The sequence below is a fragment of the Porites lutea genome, chromosome 4 (assembly GCF_958299795.1).
Source record: "Porites lutea chromosome 4, jaPorLute2.1, whole genome shotgun sequence".
NCBI lineage: Eukaryota > Metazoa > Cnidaria > Anthozoa > Scleractinia > Poritidae > Porites > Porites lutea.
Genome location: NC_133204.1, coordinates 7,669,782 through 7,689,909, shown reverse-complemented (window position 1 = coordinate 7,689,909; position 20,128 = coordinate 7,669,782). Strand labels below are relative to the sequence as shown.

Here is a 20,128-nt window from a genome sequence, read left to right as displayed (position 1 = left end):
GGATTTGCAAATGGCTGGGAGATCCATTGTCCTTATTCAGAGAAGGTTTTCTTTGTTTGATAGCAATGGCCTTCCCCACACAGTGCTTGATATTGTTATTATTTTTCCTTGGATAGTCCTTTTACATTGTGTGCGTTGAAGTTGTGACCTCTTAACCGGCAGTGCTTGAAAACAGCACACGTTTCACAGGATTGGTGTTCTTTGACTGCCAGGTCTCTTTGTAATATACCCAGATCAAAAAGCATCAATCCTTTTAAGCAACTTGTCATTTCCTATCAGTAATGAAGTTCACACAATTCAAACAAAATGTTCACATTTGTCTAAAATTTTGCTCTGAGTCTTGAAATTTGTATACTAAATGTCTTTCCCAGAGCAAGTAAATACATTTTTGGTAATACAGTATAAGAAAATTCTGCTTTTCAAATTAGAGATAACAATGAACATTGTGGTTTGCTGCTTCCTGATGTAGTTCTAAATGAATAATATATCTGTACAATTGAACCCCTGCTAACATAGTGCTCTAAGCTGCAACCATTTTGGTCAAAATGGGGAGCAGAAAAAATCATTATTGGTGACAAAATTGGAGTGAAAGTTGTCAATTCGGCAACCTGAGTTCAAGGGACTTGTGCCAAGCCGTTGTGTTTGTGGTCTTTCTAAAGTTCAAGTGATGTAGACAGTTGCATGAAATACTATTTTTGCTCTATTTTCTTTCTATTTGACAATTCCACTCTGGGTTAACTGGTGAAGCCACAAAGTCAGTGTCCTTGATAGCAGTAGTCAACTCCTTACCTGTTCCACCTCCTTCAGTAGTCCTTTTTCTCCTACAATTAACAAAAGGATTTTTCATTTGTATTCTCAAATATAATTGTCGTAACAAAATGACTTTATTTTTAATACTGCAACAAGAAATGTATGATGGACAGGGCTGTGCTCTAGTAGAGCCCGGTGGCCCCTGGTGCCTAACTTTTGCTCTTGGGCGACTAGAAAATCTTATATTTTTCATACAAATAATATGTTGGGTACCCTAGATTTTACATTTTCAGAGCACTGGGCTCCCTTCAATTTTCCTTAGAGCACAGCCTTGATGGAGAATAGTGAAAGAGAATATGCAGATTAATGTACTGAAACTAAAAGCACTGTAGGCTGAGAGAGTTGATTAATAGAGAAATAATCAAATTGACAAGTAAGGTAGTTATTGATAAATTGCAAATCACAACAATGAACCTCCAACCTTTAAATCTAACAAGTATTTTATCAGATTAATATGGCCAATTTAATCAGTCATCAGCACGTACTTTGGCGTGTTCACTTTTTCAAGCATTTCAGAGTAATGAGATGCACAGTTCTGTAGAATTAAAATAAAAAAATTAAATTAAATTCTATTTCTAAACATAAGGAGAAATTATATAGTATAAAAAATATCCAGGTAAACAGAGAAGGAAAGGTTGTTTCAAAACAAGGTCATCACAGCCTTGCTTCCACCAACAACTAAAAGTCTATCAGAAGTGAGTTGGGGCTTCATTCCAGCCACCCTTTTGATATTATTGAACTTTTGTGTCAGAGAATATACTTACATGGTGCTCTTGCACTCTATAAAACCAGGATAAAACACAAATAACTCATAAAAAAGGGTTTTTCAGAAAAAGATGATTCAAATTATACCTGTGACACAAAACACAAAATAACATTACCTTCTGCGAAAAAAAGTCAGGTGGTCTTTGTTTCGCACAACATCCTGTCTCAAGTATTGGTTTAATAGTACGACTGACAGACACCCTAGAAGGAAATGAACATGTTACTTGTGACCTGTCCTGATTAGGACAGTTTGATTGTAATGAAGCTGTCCCACAAGTAGCCTCCCCCTCAGACATTCTTTTGGCTCATTACGCAATCCTCCCCAACAAGCGTCTGCTAAAATGAGCAGAAAAAAATGTCCACCAATCAAAGCACACTTACAAATCTGGAAAGTGCACTTTGGACCTTGAGAAATTTCATGCGAGACTCCAAAAAAGATCCGAAAGGTCTCGTGAAAGGTGAAGACCTTACACTTTTTAGAACAAACTACTCACATGCCTTTGAACTAGAGGCTACCCTCAATCCCATTGAAAAAAATTATCTCACAGGTTAAATTTGCTGAGTGGAAGTCAACTTTTACTTTACTATAAAACAATAAACTGCGAAAAAACAAAATTCTGCCTTTTGTTCAGTTACAACATACCATCCCATCGCTACCTCACCAAAAGAAAACCTTTGTGAGCAACTGGCATCTAATTCAGCATTACAGAGACAAATATGCAAAAAGCGAACCTCCATATTCTACATTCTTGTAAAGGGCAAAACTCTTTGGTCACATGTCACACGCTACAGAGCTTGCACGTTGTGTTTAGCTTGTCAACATTTTGACTTCAACAGCACCGATTGGTTCTCCTATAATCTGCACGTGAGCTCCAGCTGATATTTGCGAACAATGGGAAAGGAATTTAAACACTTGTTTCAGCAGACATTTGTGGGGCAGAAACACGCGAAGAACCCCTAAGAACACCTGCGTAGTAGGCTATCCCGTGTGGAAATGATGGCATGTTTGAATAATCATTGATTATCATGGATATGGCCTTTATATATATTGATAGAAATCCAAGTGTTATCTCACAGGCTCATCGAAAAACACAACATTGAGTTGAAAGTAATCAAATGCAATAAACTTACCCCACTTATGCTTTAATAAACCCAATAGTAACAAAGTGCAGCACATATTAAATGATTAAACCTCTATAATGTGTATATTTGAGCATTTTTGCAACGCTTAGCGTTCCATAGAAAAATGTACATTACATGTATTACCTTTATTAAATGCATGTGTACAGCATGAACCCTTTTTTAGATAAGTAATGGAAGCTACAGAGTGAATCAAGAAAAACAAACCTTGCAGACCAGGCCAGCCTGCTTTAACGACACACAAATTCGACCAACGGCTTTGCCTTCCATACTGTAACCTGAATATTTAACCCTTTTGTTGTTTAATTTCAGTTTCGTATAAAACACTAAACCAGGTATGAAAGCATTCCTTAACCCTCGAACAAATACAGTAGGTTTCGAATAGATAGATTTGCTTTCTAATAGTAAGTTGAGCAATTTAAAAATCAAAATAAACAACATAGATAGATATCTAAACTTATTTGTTTTTACCAATTTTGATCACCACTTCGAACCACTGAAGAAGCTAATGTTAACTTTTCTCTAATCGTCCACTCATCTGGGTTTTGACCAGGAGGTAACTTGTGCTCTATGTCGATAAAACATGCAAGTGAAGGTTACAATAATGTGAGCATAGATAGAGCAAGTCTCGAAGTAGGAAAAGCACAAAATAATAACTTACTCTGACTGAGCATGGAGGCCGCCATGTTTTCGATTCTTTAGTTGTTTGATTCGTACCAGTCTCCTTGTTCAAGAGCGCCGCCGAGTGGCCCTCCGTATGTTCTAACGCTTTGCAGTACAAACAATTGCCATGCCATGTGGTCTATTTTATGCTACCACTTTCATTTCTCAACATTTGGACAAGTCATGTATGATTTTATTCGAATGTGCAAGTTGTCCACCTGACTACAAAAACTTGATGATGACACCATGACAAGGAGTGTCTAGCGGGTGGTCCTGTGGTCCTGTGGTCCTGATACCTGACCCATTTCTGTCGGTCGAGTGGGCTTGTTCAAGAAAACTACTCTGATCCTGCCAGCAAGCAGCGAAGCGAAAAAAGCGAGTCGCGAACCAACGCTCAGGAGAGCGGCGAAGCCGTGAGCGGCAGAGGAAAAGGAAAAGTCTCTCTTATCTTTCCCCCTCCCCCATCGCACTCGCGTCTCCTTTGGCGTGTGGCTCTCGCGTGACTTCTCGCGACTAACACCAAAAAGAGAGCAAGCTTGCAGGCTAAACTACGCTGAGAAAGGAAAGTAAGCTGGTGGGGATAAACGCTGGGGGATCTTTCTCCCCACCTCCCTTCAATCCCTTCGTTTGCGGTCGTTACTCCCCCCACCCCCACCCTCCTCAACTGGCTCTACCAGCTCCATAATCCGGAACCACTAGAATTCCTCCTTTAAAGCGATTGGTTATTTCTAATCTCGCAGCACATGCTCAGATGTTTTCCGCGTTCAAGATCTACTTAGACGGGTGATCAGGGATCTGAGAAGAAGGTATAGGAAGAAGAGATTATCACGATGTCCTTCACTGCTTAATGACACTGAGACATTACTTGCATTATTTTATTAAGACCACAAATAAAAATAAACAGATACGATTTAATAAATACAGTATTAATCCTCGAACCAGAGCAAGAATAAATAGACGTTTTGGAATATCGCTTACAATGAGAATGACTGCAAAACACAACACGTACGGCGAAATTTGCGTTTGTATGTGCCTTTTTACAATGTTATAGTCCACTGAATACAAAATCACAGACCCTAAGAAAATAAATAGTAATTAAAGTACCGATAGTCGCTGTATCTTACACCATAAGGCCAGTTCATACGGAAAGAGGGTGGCCCAGCTAAACGAGCTTAGGGCCAACTTTTCATAATCTTTCTTTAGAACACGCTTTGAAGCGTTTACATAAATGGCAAGGTAACCCACATAACGGGCCACACTAGCTTCTTAGCGGACGATCTTTGATAAAGGCAGAACATGAGCGCGCGTTTCTTTTTTTTTTTCCCGTTCACAACAAGACAATAAACTTGTCCCTCTAATCGGATAGCGCGTTATAAAACAATTAACTATCAATTGATTATATTTTATCAGTCTGTGATGTAATATATCTCAGCATGCAATCTCATTTTTGTAGCTGGGTTTATAGTGGTTATACTTCTGGAACTGGAGTACGGGCAGTTCTAACTCTTTTACGAACATCTTTAGCGATGCTCTTCGTGAGCTTGGCATCCATTCCCACCTCTGCGAAAGGAAAAGATGACAAATGATTGCTTAAAATAGTTAAAGACAACTGACTGGTGAGGCCTTAGTGTCTCCCTTATTACTTCAGACCCTGTCCATTCTTACCTACTGCCGAACTCTTGATTGTTTGAAGCAGTTCTTCTTCCGTAGCTGAACTGTTCTCAGCCAAGGTAGCAATGAACTTCTTCTCTTCCTCCTATAAAGAAGAATTAATTATCACAGGATTTCAGATGGACCTTTCATTGAAAGAATGGCGATATCTTAGTCCCTCGATGACTTTGGCCAGCAAACGCTCGAAACACTAAGTCTCGGTGAAATAATAAAGAAGCCTGAGAAGTGGATCTTACGTCACATACCAGACTTGCTACAAGTCGACCTCACGAGTCTCTTAGCGAGTGGAGCGAGCTTTCAGACGAAGGACGTTTCTGAAAATCTAGTCACATACCCGCTTCTACTGATCTCGCATTCCCTAATCAAGAGTATCCCTCCACAAGAGAGAATGACCTTAGCTTAGCTCATTCTCTATTGCCCTCCAATAGGCTTCCGAGGCGGTGTTAGTAGAGAGAAAAGAAAACAGAAAAAAAATGAAAAGAGGCACCGCTGAGCTGTAACAAGGCCTGAGAGGTTTGGTTGCGAAAACAATTTAAAAAATACGACAAAGTAGAAAGTCGAACAAAAAAAAAAACAGACGAGCTGTCAACATATAGGGTCCAATGAAGTTAAAAGTTTCAAAGAAGTGGAAGGCTACTGTATGAAACACACACAAAGTAAATTTATTGGAAGTGGTCATCAGATCTAAACAACAAGAAAAGCAACATTCATAGCCTGTGAATACAGCCGTCTCTCGTCTTTGCCCGTCGCTGGGGACGATTCTCTCGCAACATTCTAGAGTGACATCATTGGAACAGGAAACTAATTGAACCTGCAAGTCTGTTAACAGTTGCTCGTCCATTTCTCTATTTAACTGCTCCAACTGACGTGCTAAATCCATCTGCATTTCACGCTCCATATCCTGTTAAACAAATACATCGAGAACAATGTACGATGAATAATCTAAAATGAGCGACGACACGCAAACAGGGCAATATTTAAGCAAGAACACTTTGTAACACTGCAAACTAAGAAACAAGAAAGCTAAATCCTACAGCAGCTTTTGCTGTTGATCAACCAAAGCACGAGCTGTTTTGGCTGCTTTTCTCAGTCTTAAAATCCAAAACGCGTGACTAGTTCTTTCGAACGAGTGGGACGTAGTCGTCTCATTACCGTAATCTTTTTTCTTTTTTTTCGGGGTGGGGGGTGGGCGGGGTCTAAGGATGTACGCTTACTGGAACACTTACGACCATTCAAAACAAACGGGGAGCCAATCATATCGCGAGGCAAAACACGAAACACGCGCCAAGCGCTGCTGTTGGTTTTCCTTTTTAACTGGTTGATAATGGTACGAGAAGTTTCAGCCGATCACATAGGGCAATCGTACAAACCACAGCAATAAGTAACATGTACAATTGTTCTTTCCTTCAGAGAAAAAACTGAGTCCTATATAAAATGCCTATTACCTCTAATGCTCTCTTGTGGCGCTGTTCCGCTAAAAGCAGGGAAAGTTTTACACCAACTGACCTACAGAGGAACAAGTATAATATTGGTTGAAATAAATTTGCCACGCGACACGACCAATCAGAAGCACTACCCAGATCTGGGTAGAGACGCGTCATCAGTATGGAATTTCTGCGCTCGTTTGTCAGACGTCATTTGGCGCGGAAGCCAGCAGTAGCGTCGCCAAATGTCGGCTTTTTTCTCAGGCTACTACATATAAAGCCGCCTTCAATCGCGTACAAACTTGCTATGGCACTTGCATTGCGAAAGGCGGGAAAGGATGCAACCACTAACAAGCAACATTATAAAGTGGAAAGGAGTTAAAACTTACTTAGCCGCTTTGCTCTTTTGTTCCTCTTTTTCTTGATAAAGTTTTGCTTCTAAAGCTCTAAAATAGAACGTTAAGAAATATTGCATCATTAGAAAATAGAGCTCAGTGACGGTTAACCTCGTTCCCAGGGTTCTCTCCTACCCGCACAGGAGAGAACCCTGGGAACGAGGTTGAGTGACGGTGGAAAAAAAATCTCTTATTCACAAAAGAAACTAACCTTGCTTTCTTTAACTGTTTTGCTTCTAGTTTTTCTCGGATTTTTTGCATCTGCTTTTCTTTTTCGCTGTAAACAAAACAGTAAAATCACTTGGTACAAAATAACATAAATCAGTTGCAATGGTTTTCTTTAAGGTGCAAAGACTGGAAACAAATGTTCTTCTAGAAGCCTTCGAATACAGATGTATTTCTATTTGTCACCAAACACGGCCAGAAATACGTCTGCAGTGGTCACAGACTAATCCCTTCTCATCACTCACCACTTTTCAAATTCCCGCTTTATATGCAACACAAGAGCGTCACAAACTGTCCCTGTTTTAACTAGTTACTTAAAAAACGATTGTTTTCTTCAACTGAATTCCGAGTGGAGGCAAAATATTTTTTTTCGCTGCAAGACAAGCCGTAGATAGAGAATCGGCGACCAGCAATACGTCTGCGTTCGCAGGCTAGCCGGGGACGTGAAAGGTTTATTAGTGTTTTGAACACCGAGAGTTAATCGGCAAAAACCAGTGCTGCCATACGTAGATCTACAGCAAGATCTTCTCAGTTAAAAACTGCAGATGACATGTCAGAACTCTAATGAGAAGTCGGTGTTTAATAAGCGAGCAACATCAGAAAAGGTGAAAAGTCGAGTCTTACGCGTCTATCTGCGCATTTAACTTGTCCACTTGTTTCTGATGCTGCCTTATGATCCGATCTGTTTGCGCATCAGCCAGCGTCCCTTCTCTTGTCATGTTTTCAACGAGTTTTTTCTACAAAGAAACGAAATCATATAAAAACGGTTTATTATACAGTTGGAAGAGAAGCTTTAAATCCCTAATGAAATAAAATAATTTTTTCTACAACGATTCTGCTAAATTCAAAGCTGCTAACAGCTAGTGGTATAAATAAATATACAAATTTACCAGTTATACATGTCTTTTAAGAAGAAAAGAAGATAACCCATTCGCGGCCTTTAATTCGAAAGTTATCAAGAGTTGAGTTACCTCTAAGGAGCGAATAGCTTCATCTTGTCGCTTAATAATTTCTTCTCGCCTCGCTACTGCAACCTTGAAGTAAATTATCGTGTAAAAAATAAGTAACAGAAAGTGGTGTCTGACTCCAAAAAGGAGCTGATCATTGGATGAATTGCATTGAATAATAACTTAGCTCACCTGTAGTTTACCCAGGATTTTCCCCAGTTTCTCGTCCTGTTCTTTCAGGGCTTCATCTGTCTCGGCTTCCAAGCGTCTAAAAAACACAAGGCGTGTGAACGTAATTTTATAAAACCCAAAACCAAAAGAACTGAGCCCTGTCCACGCGAGCAAATTTTATGCCAGAATTTTTCGGTGCTCGAGTAGATGAGAATATTTGCTTAAATTTCATGTGACAAAATTATAGCTACTGAAAAACAGGCAAAGAGGTTTTTTAGTGGCAAGCAAAAGTATTTTCATATGAGATGCGTTGTTCACAGCTGGCACCATTAAAGCTGTCAGAATCGACGGTGGCGCTCAAGCTCCCCCCCCCCCCCCCCCCCCGACACACGCGCACACTTGAATCCATGGATATCGCCGCTGTTTAGAGTCATTCCTGCCCTGAAGGGAAACGAGTTTTTATCAAAAATCATGCTTGTGTGGCGAATTAAATATACGGTGTCAGCGCTAGATCAAGATTTCAGCTACCTAACAAAGCTGAAATAAATCCAAATGACAACCAGCCAGGATAAATGGTATTTTGGGCAATAAAACGGGAATGCTATTCACCTTCTGAAGTCTTCCAGAGCAGCTTGATGTTCAGCCTCAATTTTCTTCACTTCAGCCTGATACTCAATGTTCTAGAAAAGGTGACACGAATATTCTGACATGACACAGTCTACAGCATATGACATAACTGTAACAGTATACTATTATGTCGATCAGAAAACGAAAATCGTAAATCGTTTCTTTCTCGCGTCTGTCATGTTTTAATTCGCTTCTACCCCTATAATCTAATTTTACGTTTCTTCTTCATGGGGAAATTGTGGATATTTCGTTTAAGTCTGACAGGATGAATACTAAACAAATAGTCACTAGAAAACTCGAAAAAGGAGTTTTAAGAAACACTGCAAGAGGAATATAAACTTGGAAATAAGCAACTAACCTGCACCCTAGCGAGTGCTTTCAGGGCCTCTGGATCGTTCTGAGGTTGATTCTCTCGCTCCACTTCCATTTGTTGCCTTAGTTCAGCGAGTCGTGCTCTTCGGGTTGCGAGACGCTTCTCCAGCCTGTAGGTAAAAAATTGAAGCGCTTGTTAGCTTAACTAAAGAGCATCTCGATTGACGGGCGGGGATTTACACCGGTTTCCACCAAAACACTCAGGTAATTGACATTAAAAGGAATAATAGTACGACAATTTGCTTTAAACTGATATTAATTTGATTTACTAAAAAAGGCTGATGTGACCACATTCCAAAAAAGGCGTAAATGTAAGGTTCAATTCTGCCTGTTGCAATGCCTTTCCTAGTAAACCCCAGGGAAATTTATCAGTTTTTTCCTCCTAGGGCGGTGTATCCCCACCCATAGGCACACAGAAAGAGATAATTTCCGCCCGCCTCCTCGCTACTCAGATTGAACTAAACGAACCTTTTTTGTTGCCTGAGTCTCGTCATTTGCAAATGATTATTCAACGCTGCCATGTTCTGTTCGTGTTCTAACATGACCTGCTTCCTTAACCTGCAAAAAAAGTTAATGTCTTAATCTAGCTAACAGTCACTTGAATAACAAATAAAAAAATTAATTTTAATAAAAAGCTAAATTTTCTTTTTCAAAACGACCACTGATGCAAAGAGATACCGGCCATTTCAGGCTCCGTAGAAGACTGGTTCGGTGTTGTGTCGCATTGCACTATGGGAAAGTTAAAAGGAGGCTTTCTCTTCTTTTATTGGATATTGCTTAACCTAGTCCTCAGGGATTCCCTCCTATTTTTGAGGGTGGCGCCCTGGGGACGAGGAAAAATTGCAGAGGAAACTGGGTCACAAGTCATCCCCCAAATCAATCCCACAGTACAGTTCAACTCAACACAGACCCAGTCTCAGGTCAACTAACAACGGCCAACGCGCCAGTTTACAAATCTGAGTACAATTTCTTTGCAGCCTAGTCGTCGGTATAAACTTTTGTTATTTCTTCTTTTTAACAGTTAACAGCTTTTCTTTCACTCATAGTCATGTTATTAGATAATTTGGTGGACACGTACTCTTCAGCCAGTCCCGCTTGAGTGTTGAGCACTTGTTTTATTGCTTTCTCTTGTTCTGCCACTATCTGACTTTGTTCTGCTTGTTGTTGCTCCATTTCTCTTTCCCATCTCCGCTTTCTTTCTGCTAATCTTTCTTGAATTGTGGCTCTCTGACGCTCTCGCTCACGGTTTTTCCTGTCTTAAAAGGTCATAAACATACCTTGTTAGACGCTGTTTTGTTGTCGACCACGAGGAAAGACGAAAAGCGCATTGGAAAATCAAGGTTCTATCTAGTCCCGAGTGACCGAAGGCGAAAAGCTTCCTAGGGGGGTCCGGCGGCATGCGCCCCCGGAAATTTTTTTAAATGAACATGCGTTGAGATGCAATCTGGTGCATTTTGAATGCAGGGTAAAATACTCAGTGCAGAACTGAATTCGTCCGCTACCGTGTGAATGTAACCAAGCAAAAAAAAAAGCGTTAAAAATAACAGCAATTGACCAGGAAAAAGGGTACAGGAAGCAAACAACAGACACATGTACACGTGATCAAGAAATGCATGGTGAAGACAAGATGTGAGGAGCGTGCTGGAGTTGGTGTGCACGCGAGGAACGTGCGTGCGAGAAACACGTGTATAGAAAAGCATATATGTACATGTGGGTAAAACGACTATTGGCGCAACGGGAGATAAAAAAAATAACGATACTGAAGAACTCAACAAACCATTGGACTCCTTAAGATCTTCTAAATGCTTGTTCATCAACTTCTCCGCTTCTTTGGATGATAAATGCGCCTCTTTTCTGATCTGTTCAAACAAAGCTTCTTCCCTTTCTTGCAATTTTTTCTGCTTAGTCTCTTCCAGTTTCTAAATCGACAAAAACAACGAGAAAAAACTTGTTAAATGAATTGTGACTGCCATCAACTGAACAGATTGCTAGTAATATTGTTACCAAATTGAACTTTAAACATAAACAGCGAAAATCGGGAAATAATCTGAAGGAAAAATTCCTAAGAGGATTTTAAATTTTCCTCCAAAAGTTGTCTACCAGTAGCACTTTCATGTCACTTGTTTGTAATAAGTTAGAGAAAGCTTAGTAACTGTAGCTTAGTGGTGGACTGTCTGAACTAGTAACCAGATGGACAGAGGTTCGATTCCTGTTGGGAGCACTATTCTTGAGCCGCCTGTGTCACGGACTGAAAAACATCTTTCAATATAATACCTGTCTAAGGTTGTTAAGCTCCTCCGCTTCCATGTCATCAGCTCGGTCTTCCTCTTCCTCTCTCGCAGTTTGTTGTTGAACTCTTAGTTGATGGTTAGACTCTAGGAAGTCCTCGACTGTCATGTTACCTTCATTGACCAACTGGCCAGCCTTAGAAAAAAAAAAAAGAGCAAAAACGTATTCAACTGTACACTCGGTGTTGTAGCTGAGGATGACAACAGCATTTGCGTTTGCATTTGCAACGCTGATTCCGGCTCCATACGCACGTCGAGAACTGTTTAGAGGTTTCCAGTGCTGGGTGGAGATGACTCTAAAAAAAGTCTGCTTTGCACTGGCCTCGGTAATGAAGAGCTTCTGAACGCGTGTTATTCCGTACAGGGATCTGACGGGTAAGCCGTAAAAAGGGCGAGAAAGCTGACCATGGATCTCACTGCCCTAGTGATGTGGTGGGGCGCATGCGTAAGTGCTGGCCATACCGCGAAGCTTGTATTGTGCTGCAGTCTGTTGTTTCTTAACGCTTTTGTTTTTCACATACGTTGGAATTTGATAAAAGTATTGTATGAATCTCACTTTTTTAGCTTAAGACAAAGCCCTCTACTCTGCCGCTTTGACCGACTCAAGATCCAAACTACCCCCACGATGGCGGTAGAAAATGCTTTGCGCTTTACGAAAAGCTAATCAGACACAGTCTTCTTACTATTATGCTTCGCTTAACTTCCTCTTTCTCCACCAAGTTTGTTCAAATAAATTCTATCAAAGGACATTTGTTGATTACTTCAGCAATTCATAGTCCCCTATTTTTCCGTTCGATTTTATCGAGATTGATCGTCGAATTGAGGAGAAAAACATCACATGGAACATGGGGAACGGTTTGAGACAATACTGTGATTTTACTGACCTTTCTTTCGAATTCTTCTCTTTCGGCTGCCTGTTCCATTTCTAGTTTTCTCATTCGTTGCTGCCGCTTTCTCTTTAGCTTCTCAGTGAGATCTCGCTGACTTTTTAGAATAGCTAGAAGAGAATTTTATAGCTAAAAAAACTGATGATATGAATTTAAAGTATATCATCTGACCACAATGCTGATCATCGCGCGAAACTCTTCTTTTCTATCTCAAGTTGGTTACAACTGGGTCACATCCTTTAGCTTTTCTAGCTCATACGCAGTCATTAGATAATATAATTAATATCTCTAAAGGGATAAGAGAAGGTGAAATTAGCAGTATCATGAATTGATAGCGTGACATAAGCGAAAACAATCATTCCTATACGAACCGATCGACGCATCTTGACAACCTGAATTTTAAAAGCAGATTTGTTTTTGTTTCATTTAGCTTAAAACAGTTTCCCCTGTGCTATAGTAGGTTATGGTAACATACCTTTCTGATTTTTTTCCTCCAAAATACGCAAATCTTGTTCGTATTCCTCCATAATCCTTTAATTCAAACAGAAGCAGAACACGGTGAACGCAAAATATAGGTAAGGAAAAAAGTGCAATATGTACAGCTTCTAACTAACCTGTTCAGTATTATTATTTGCACTAGTTTAAAATCTTACCTGTCCTTCTGGTCTTCCAAGAGCTTTCCCTTTTTGTGCAGAACCTCTAAATTTTTTAGAGGCTGCTTGGATCGTTCCTCGAATTCATCTTTCTCCTACAAAATAAGAAATTTCAACCACTGGTTTCCATATGATCGCTGCGATCGCTGAGATAAAAAAAATTTAGCGATCATATGGAAACCACTTTCCAGCGATCGTAGCGATCGCAGCGACAACGATCGCTGAGATAGGACTTTTCTATCTCAGCTTTTTCTATCTCAAACTTTAACGCGCTTATTCCAACTCGCTCAATGTTGGCAAATTTTTCTGGAGTTGTCTAAACAACTGCATTGAAGTTTAGGAAAGAAAAAGAAAGTCGTCTTTTGTTCACGTCTTCCACAAGATCGTGAAATTAGGCACTTTCACATCGTAGTCGTGCAGAGACAGCAATGAAATACCCAATAAAAGGTGATTCACGTGCAGAGCTGTTGTTTTGCTAATCTAAACCTTTTTTTTATGCTCTCGTTGCCGTCACCGTCGTCTTTGCTTTCGCTCCCTTATTCTGTCGACTGGTCCTCAGATTAATCGATTAATTGCATCTTGATTGCTTTAGCGTAGATGATTGGTAACTACTCGGCTAACCTGTTGGTTGTCAGCTGCCCTTTGCTGGGCAAGTGCTTGTCTTCGTGCAAGTTTTTCATGCAGCACCTAATAAAACACACCAAAATCCAATTAAACATAGGCTGTAATTACAAGTCCCACCCTCACACACGGGTGTAATTTGGAGTTTCTCCTGCGTAGTGCCTGATTCAACCCCTTGCACATGCGCATTACTGAACTACTGGTAAAGGCCCTTATTTTACGTCGGTAACTAGTAACAGTACTCGTTAGACCGACAAACCTGAGGTAAATACTTCTTTATAATTTATTTTCACCCCCCACCCCTCCCCCCCCCCCCCCACCTCACCCTCTCATCATCAGTGCTCCGTTTTCCGTACCCTGTAGTGGTAGAGCGTAGAGTTCAGATGGTAGAAAGCGAGGAGAAAAACCAGTTAGCCCATGTTCTACTACCTGAACGCCTGGAACAGGCTACGTATTTAAAGGTGATTGAGACGATTCGCAACAACGATTTTTAACACAACACAGCATTGCAACATTGTTGCTTCATTGTTTGGACCAGTTTCAACATTGTTCCTACATTGCAACGATGTGCTGCGCTAAAACTTGTCGTTGCGAATCATCCCGTGTAACATCACCTTAACCGTGTTATGGGTACGGGTGTAATTTACAAGCAGAAACGGGGTATTTTATGGTCTTTATTATCTTTATAATATTTCTAAGGTAAAAGGAGACAAGGGTTTTGTATGCAGCGAAATATCACACATGTGTAGGTTTTGGTTAACCATCACGCACAAAAAGTAATTCTGCTTGACCACTTCTGTTCCATTTTTTTTTTTGTTATATTGTGGTAATGAGATTATGACACTCCTAAATTGTATTTATTTTAAAGTTATTACCATAGCCTGACGATTCTGTTCTTCCGCCAAACGCTTGTCAGCAGCCGCCATGTTAATCATAAGTTTAGCAACAATCTGCTCTGCCTGTAAAAACAGGGTAATCTCAGCTTCAGAGGACAGAGAGCAAAAAATGCTTATATCTGCATATTTAATTGTATAGGGGTCATTGAAAGAAGGATAGCCCGCAAAACAGGGGAAAATGGAGGGTCATAAAAATGCAAATGGATATGGGGGGAGTTCCCTCTACCTTTCCACCCCCCACGCCCTCCTCTCCCTCCCCGGCAGGAAGGTACAAACACGATGACTGATCCCCCCGCCTGCATAGCTGTTGGTTTTTTCTGGTGAGTGCACAAATCCTCCCAAACAAAACCACAAGCTATGCAGGCTACTAGAAGACAGATATAAGAAACATAGCAAAGAAAATGCAAATAATGGTTTATTAACTGCACCGTAATACATGTATCTTCCGTAAAACCTGATAACTTACAGAGAACAAAGTAATGTAATATTATTATAGACTGAAGCAGGCCTTTTGTCCAGCTCTGTGAATTAAAAAAATTAAGCAAGACTGACTGACCACAATGTATCAAGTATTGTAGGGGCATGATCGAGTATCACAGTAAAACATGTAACTAGTATTCAATTTGTCCATCGTTAGTTATTTCTAATAATCAAGGAAAAATGCCCAATGCCTTAACACAAACAGCATAAAATACAAGCCTTGTATAGCTAGGCCAAAAAATATGTATTTGATATGCATTGGTGTGAGATAGATGTTTTGTTACAACGCAAACAATTGTCAACCCACCTCTTCTTCTGACAGTTCTGTGCCTTGCAAGAGATCTGTTTTCAATTTATCCTGAAGTTCTAACCTCTCAGAACTCTTCAGATTTAAAAAACGTGAAAAAAGGGTGTATTAAAATAGGAATGGGATACAAAAAAGCGTATAACAATCAACCGCGAGTCTGATCATACTAGTTGTTTAGTTCAATCAACATTTCTCTCTATCTCAAGGTGTTCTTTTTAGTGAGGTGTCTGTCCTAGAGATGTGTCCATTATTAAGAGAAAGTTGACTGTAGATCGAAATGTTCACAAAGCAAATTCCGTAAATTCTTCAATGCTTTAAAACAAGGAAACAGGAACCTAGACTGACATTTCACCCCGGGAAAATCATAATCTGCCTTTGATCAACTGAACCCTGTTGTTCAGAAATTAACTTACCATTTTCTTAGAGTACTTTGAATGAAGGCTTTCTATTGCTTGATCTACTTCAAGTGGATCTGTAATAGTGCTTCTTAGTTCCTGAAGATGAAAGTATATTAATGGCTATTTCCAGGTATTTACTTTTTTTACTAAGTTTCTTTAAACTGCATAAACTATAACCACATCATTTTTTGCAAGCCAAATATCAAAAGGCTTTTAACATCAATATTAGATAATAAAAACAAACAACAAAACTGTTCTATTTCTTAAATTTCTCATACCTGTTCTTCAGCTTTCATTTCCTCTTTTGCATTTCTGTCAATGTCCTCCATTGCCTAAATTTAATGCATTCACAATATTATTAAAGTAATTTTCAAGTCTTAAGACTTGACTTAACAGTAAATTAACTTTTTAAAAAGAAAGAAGCATTCATCATCGTCATCACAGCAACACCACCACGATCATCATCATCATTATTACAATCTTACCTGCTCATATTTTGCGAGGGAATCTCTGCGAAAGCCTTCAGTTATCCTGGATTTGCTCACTAAGAAGCTCAGTATCATCTTTAACAACTGTAAAAATGTCTGGTAATAAATAAATATAGGATAAAAAATATTATTAACAAAGCATGTTACGGAGCGATAAATAATACAAATGTAAAATAACATCCTCTTGAAATACCCTAAAAATACATGTTTATGTAGCAACTTCTATTTCCTGGCCACGTAAAAGCTGATGATGAGAGCTTCATGGCAGTTTCAATAACATATCAAAGTAGAAATCAAAGCAAGCTGAAGTAGGAGACATTTGAGAAACTCTATGGATCCCAGTTTAGTCTAAAAACAGATCAAAGGGTCTGCACACCCTCCTATCCCTAGAGCCACAGCCAAAAGTACATGACTTCTTCTTCTGCTGTAAAATCTAGAACATGTTAGACAATCTGTTAATGTCCAAAACATATTTACACTACTCATGGGAGTTTTTTGAATTGAAACATCTTGAAACCTGCATTTTAAAATTTCACGTTACTTTCCAAGGGAAGACAGGCAGAATGTCTCCGATCACATTGAAAATTAAACTCACTTCATTTTTTTGAAGCTGCAAGTTGTTTTCCATGATTTCAATGGACCTGAAATCTTGATTTTGCAGTACAACTTCCATCTCTTCTCTGAAAAAATGGTTAAAAATCTATTAAAGATTTAAATAAAATACAAAAAGTGACGTGTTTGAAAAATTAAGCTGGTATAAAATGATAAAACCTCTGAGTTAACAATTTTGAACTGGTTTTGAACTAATTACAGTGTAATTTATCAAGAAACATACAATCATTTAAAGAAACAAAGAAGATTTGACAAAAATTAATCCAGCAGAAGGCACAGTGTGGGGTTGTAATGAAATCCCCTAAGGCAAATATTAAACCGCCCATGCAAATATTTAAAAGGCTTGTTTAGTACATGTTCATCACTTACAAGGACAGTCTGAGGTCAGATTAGATTTTTTAACTCAGATAATCTTCTTCCAGAAAAAAAAGATACTTTCTATAATAGTGTGCTTCATATTTTAATTCACAAGCAAACCGCTAATGCCAGGTGATGTGCAATTTTTGGGACTCAGAGTGTCCAAAGAAATGCACAGAACCTAAGATTATCCTAAATACTTCTCCTAATTAGAACATTCTGAATATACATTATTTTGAATAAATTTTTAGCAAAGAAACTGAAAATCTGTTTTAAATAGGATTTAAGAATTAAAATTTGAACACAATCTTGGTCTGTTGTTCTACTTATAATCGTTCCATCTGTTACACTGTAGAAAAGCCAAGGAAAGGGTTCTAAAAAGGTAGACTGAGAATGCAGAGTAAAATTTTTGTCTGTTAATTTTATTGTTTTGTAAAGAATATAACTATTATTTTAATCCAAGCATACCCTGAAGACGTGCTTAATGCATAAACCATGGACTGGTCATTATTATCTGGTTCAGTTTGTGCCGCTTGACTGTGTAGACTGCCACTACTGAGATGAGTGGGCTGCATTTCTATAGCAATATCAGCTGTGTTCTTTGCTGGTGTTGCCGGCATGGGGGCAATTCTGTTACTGCCCATTTTCTGATTTGAAAAAAAAGTGAAATCAAAGAAAGTAAAAAATTATATATACATGTATGTATTAGAGACCACTGGTTACAGAGTATTCTAAGTGATTCACAACAACAATACTAATCAAATCAAAGACACGTCGTATATTTTATTACATGTTTAAGAAACCACTGGTTACAGAGTTAGTGATTCATAATAATTATTATATTAAAAGTAACATGATGCTATATAGTGTTTTCACTTACACACACTATAAACCCTTCTTTATTACAGTGTCAATGGATTTAGCACTTAAGTACTGGTAACGTACTGGAGATGGGGCCTCCATAATTTCCAAACTTATGCTCATCTAAGCCACATGAAGGTCTAGCCATTTGCACATGGCAAGGGCAGTATCATATTTTAAGATCTGGAGTTTCCTCAATTTTTAAAACAACTGTACACTTTTGCTGCTAAAAGCGTTCATGGTAGCCTGAACACAGACAACATTCAAGGAATTTGTATTATACCGGTACACAGAACCATTATAATAACATCTCAGTAAATAACTATATAGTTAAACTTAATACCTTTGTTGACATTTCTTGCACCTGCACTTCATTTTCTGTCTCTAATAAAATTGCTACAGACTGTGATTTGCTTCTCTTTTGAGAGTACTCCTCCTAAAGAATGAGACATATTTATTTCAAAATATATACAGCTGTACTGTAAGTAAACATGATCAGGACCATCACTAAGATCGAGAGTTGCTGGGTAAATACATCAAGTAAGCGGGCAACAACACAGCTTCTGTTTTCCTATCAGAATAGCCAGGTGTGAATTTTATTTATTTATTTATTATTTATTTATTTACCTTAATGACAGCCCTGATGATATCAATTTACAAAATAACATTAACAAGAGCTACAGGTATATATAAAAAATATTCCTTTATAAAGTAGTTTTTTATGCACACTTAGGGCACATACTGGTAATTTAAATTTTGCGCATTAATATTGCTCACAATATCTTGTTGTTAAAATTATGTCCCAAAATGGTGCAGCTACCGTACAAATTAGTACAGCTTACATATTTGTAGCTTAAAGATTGTTGTTGTTTTCGTCTAGAAAAATGATTCAAAGTTGTTTGTGCCAGCCTTAGCAACTTTAAGAGGTGCCTTGAAGACGTTAAAGGTTAAATTTGATTTCAGGTTAATTTTGGCAATTTAACCTAAGTTGATTCTCAATTTCCTTTGTCTCCTAGCCCTAGGAGAGAGAGGAAATTGACAATAAACCGATGTTAAAAATTGAACCTGAAATAAAATTTCACCCGTAACATAAACACCCTTTTTTGTAACATGGATGTTACAGGTCAAAATCAAATTCAGGTTAAAATGTTTTCACCTAGGAGACAGGAAATTGAAAATCAACCAAAGTTAAAATTTTTAACATAAAATTTAATTTTAAGCTGTCACATAGACACCAGCCAGCCATCATGGGCTACTTGCTGCAGGCACTCGACAGTTATGTCTGGACAAAAAACTCGTACCAAAATTTAAATATTTCTGACTCCGTCGTGGAGACAAAATAAAATCACTCAGGGGTGTCTATTAACGTGGCATACCTCTTTGGAAGGGCAAAAGAGTCACTGAGCACCATTAGTCCCAGCTGAGACTAATACAGCAAGCCTAGAAGGACGTTGTTCTTCATCACTTTGAGTCTACTATTATGGCTTTGTTTTTTTTTACTTGAGTTTTTCTCCATTACCCAAATCCACAGGAAAATTCATGGGAAATATTCGAACGCTTCTTGAAACACTCCACATGCATATGCTTATCTTAATCACTAGCTCAGCTGTTTATATATGTACAAATGTGTGTGAAGCACGTTTACATAATTCATAATGTATTTCTTACACTCTAATTCTAAGAAACAAAGTACCTCCAATTCCCGCAGAATGCAGCGTGCCAAAAGTAGCCCAAGAATAAATCCCACGATAAGACAAAAAAGAAAGACCAAGAATACATAGCCTCCAAGTGTATCAATTTTCGTGACTTTTTCCACGACTGTGACAGACAGACATTCTCCGTCCATTGCTCCAAATTTTTAGATCAATCGACAAGTGATCAAAGCTTCTGAAATAAATTATTACCAAGAAAAATCTGAAACTTTGTGGCGCAAGACGACAGTCTCAATTTCCTGAATCACAACATCTTCCACCGCGGGCTCCACCGCCTCCAAATATGGAGATCACGTAACTTATCAGTTTATCAAAAACCATGGCAACTGGTCACAACAGACAAATTGACCACGTATTC

General features: G+C 38.7%; 2 protein-coding genes across 4 annotated transcripts in view; both read right to left on the bottom strand.

The window, feature by feature from the left end:
- LOC140935583 (bromodomain-containing protein 8-like) overlaps nt 1–3,422 on the bottom strand; it is a 31,796-nt gene extending 28,374 nt beyond the window's left edge. For all 3 annotated transcript variants that reach the window (XM_073385145.1, XM_073385146.1, XM_073385147.1), the window contains exons 1-5: nt 3,377–3,422; nt 3,187–3,283; nt 1,692–1,776; nt 1,296–1,345; nt 790–821 (exon numbers count right to left, since the gene is read on the bottom strand). In XM_073385145.1, coding sequence (XP_073241246.1) covers nt 790–821; nt 1,296–1,345; nt 1,692–1,776; nt 3,187–3,283; nt 3,377–3,401 — 289 coding nt within the window. In that variant the 5' untranslated portion in view covers nt 3,402–3,422. The remainder of the gene's footprint in view (nt 1–789; nt 822–1,295; nt 1,346–1,691; nt 1,777–3,186; nt 3,284–3,376) is intronic.
- Nucleotides 3,423–4,239: 817 nt separating this feature from the next.
- On the bottom strand, nt 4,240–20,029 carry LOC140935580 (uncharacterized). Its single transcript, XM_073385141.1, has 28 exons — nt 19,752–20,029; nt 18,402–18,494; nt 17,666–17,844; nt 16,824–16,908; nt 16,226–16,324; nt 16,019–16,072; nt 15,756–15,836; nt 15,343–15,417; nt 14,535–14,618; nt 13,660–13,725; nt 13,039–13,133; nt 12,861–12,916; nt 12,383–12,495; nt 11,485–11,634; nt 10,988–11,129; nt 10,289–10,466; nt 9,679–9,768; nt 9,197–9,320; nt 8,821–8,891; nt 8,233–8,308; nt 8,065–8,127; nt 7,718–7,830; nt 7,080–7,145; nt 6,863–6,919; nt 6,495–6,555; nt 5,861–5,950; nt 5,044–5,134; nt 4,240–4,938 (listed from the first exon to the last, which is right to left on the bottom strand). The coding sequence occupies exons 1-28, from the start codon at nt 19,902–19,904 to the stop codon at nt 4,847–4,849; spliced, it is 2,697 nt and encodes an 898-aa protein (XP_073241242.1). The 5' UTR covers nt 19,905–20,029; the 3' UTR covers nt 4,240–4,846.
- Between the last annotated feature and the right edge of the window lie 99 nt (nt 20,030–20,128).

What these genes read in the sequence shown, in the direction of transcription:
- LOC140935580 (XM_073385141.1), bottom strand. Translation starts at nt 19,904, where the DNA reads ATGGACGGAGAATGTCTGTCTGTCACAGTCGTGGAAAAAGTCACGAAA. An exon ending in AACAGAATCGTCAGGCTATG is followed by an intron (nt 13,726 to 14,534) that starts GTAATAACTTTA and finishes GTGTTTTATTAG; the next exon opens with GTGCTGCATGAAAAACTTGC. An exon ending in CAAAAGAGCAAAGCGGCTAA is followed by an intron (nt 6,556 to 6,862) that starts GTAAGTTTTAAC and finishes GTTCCTCTGTAG; the next exon opens with GTCAGTTGGTGTAAAACTTT.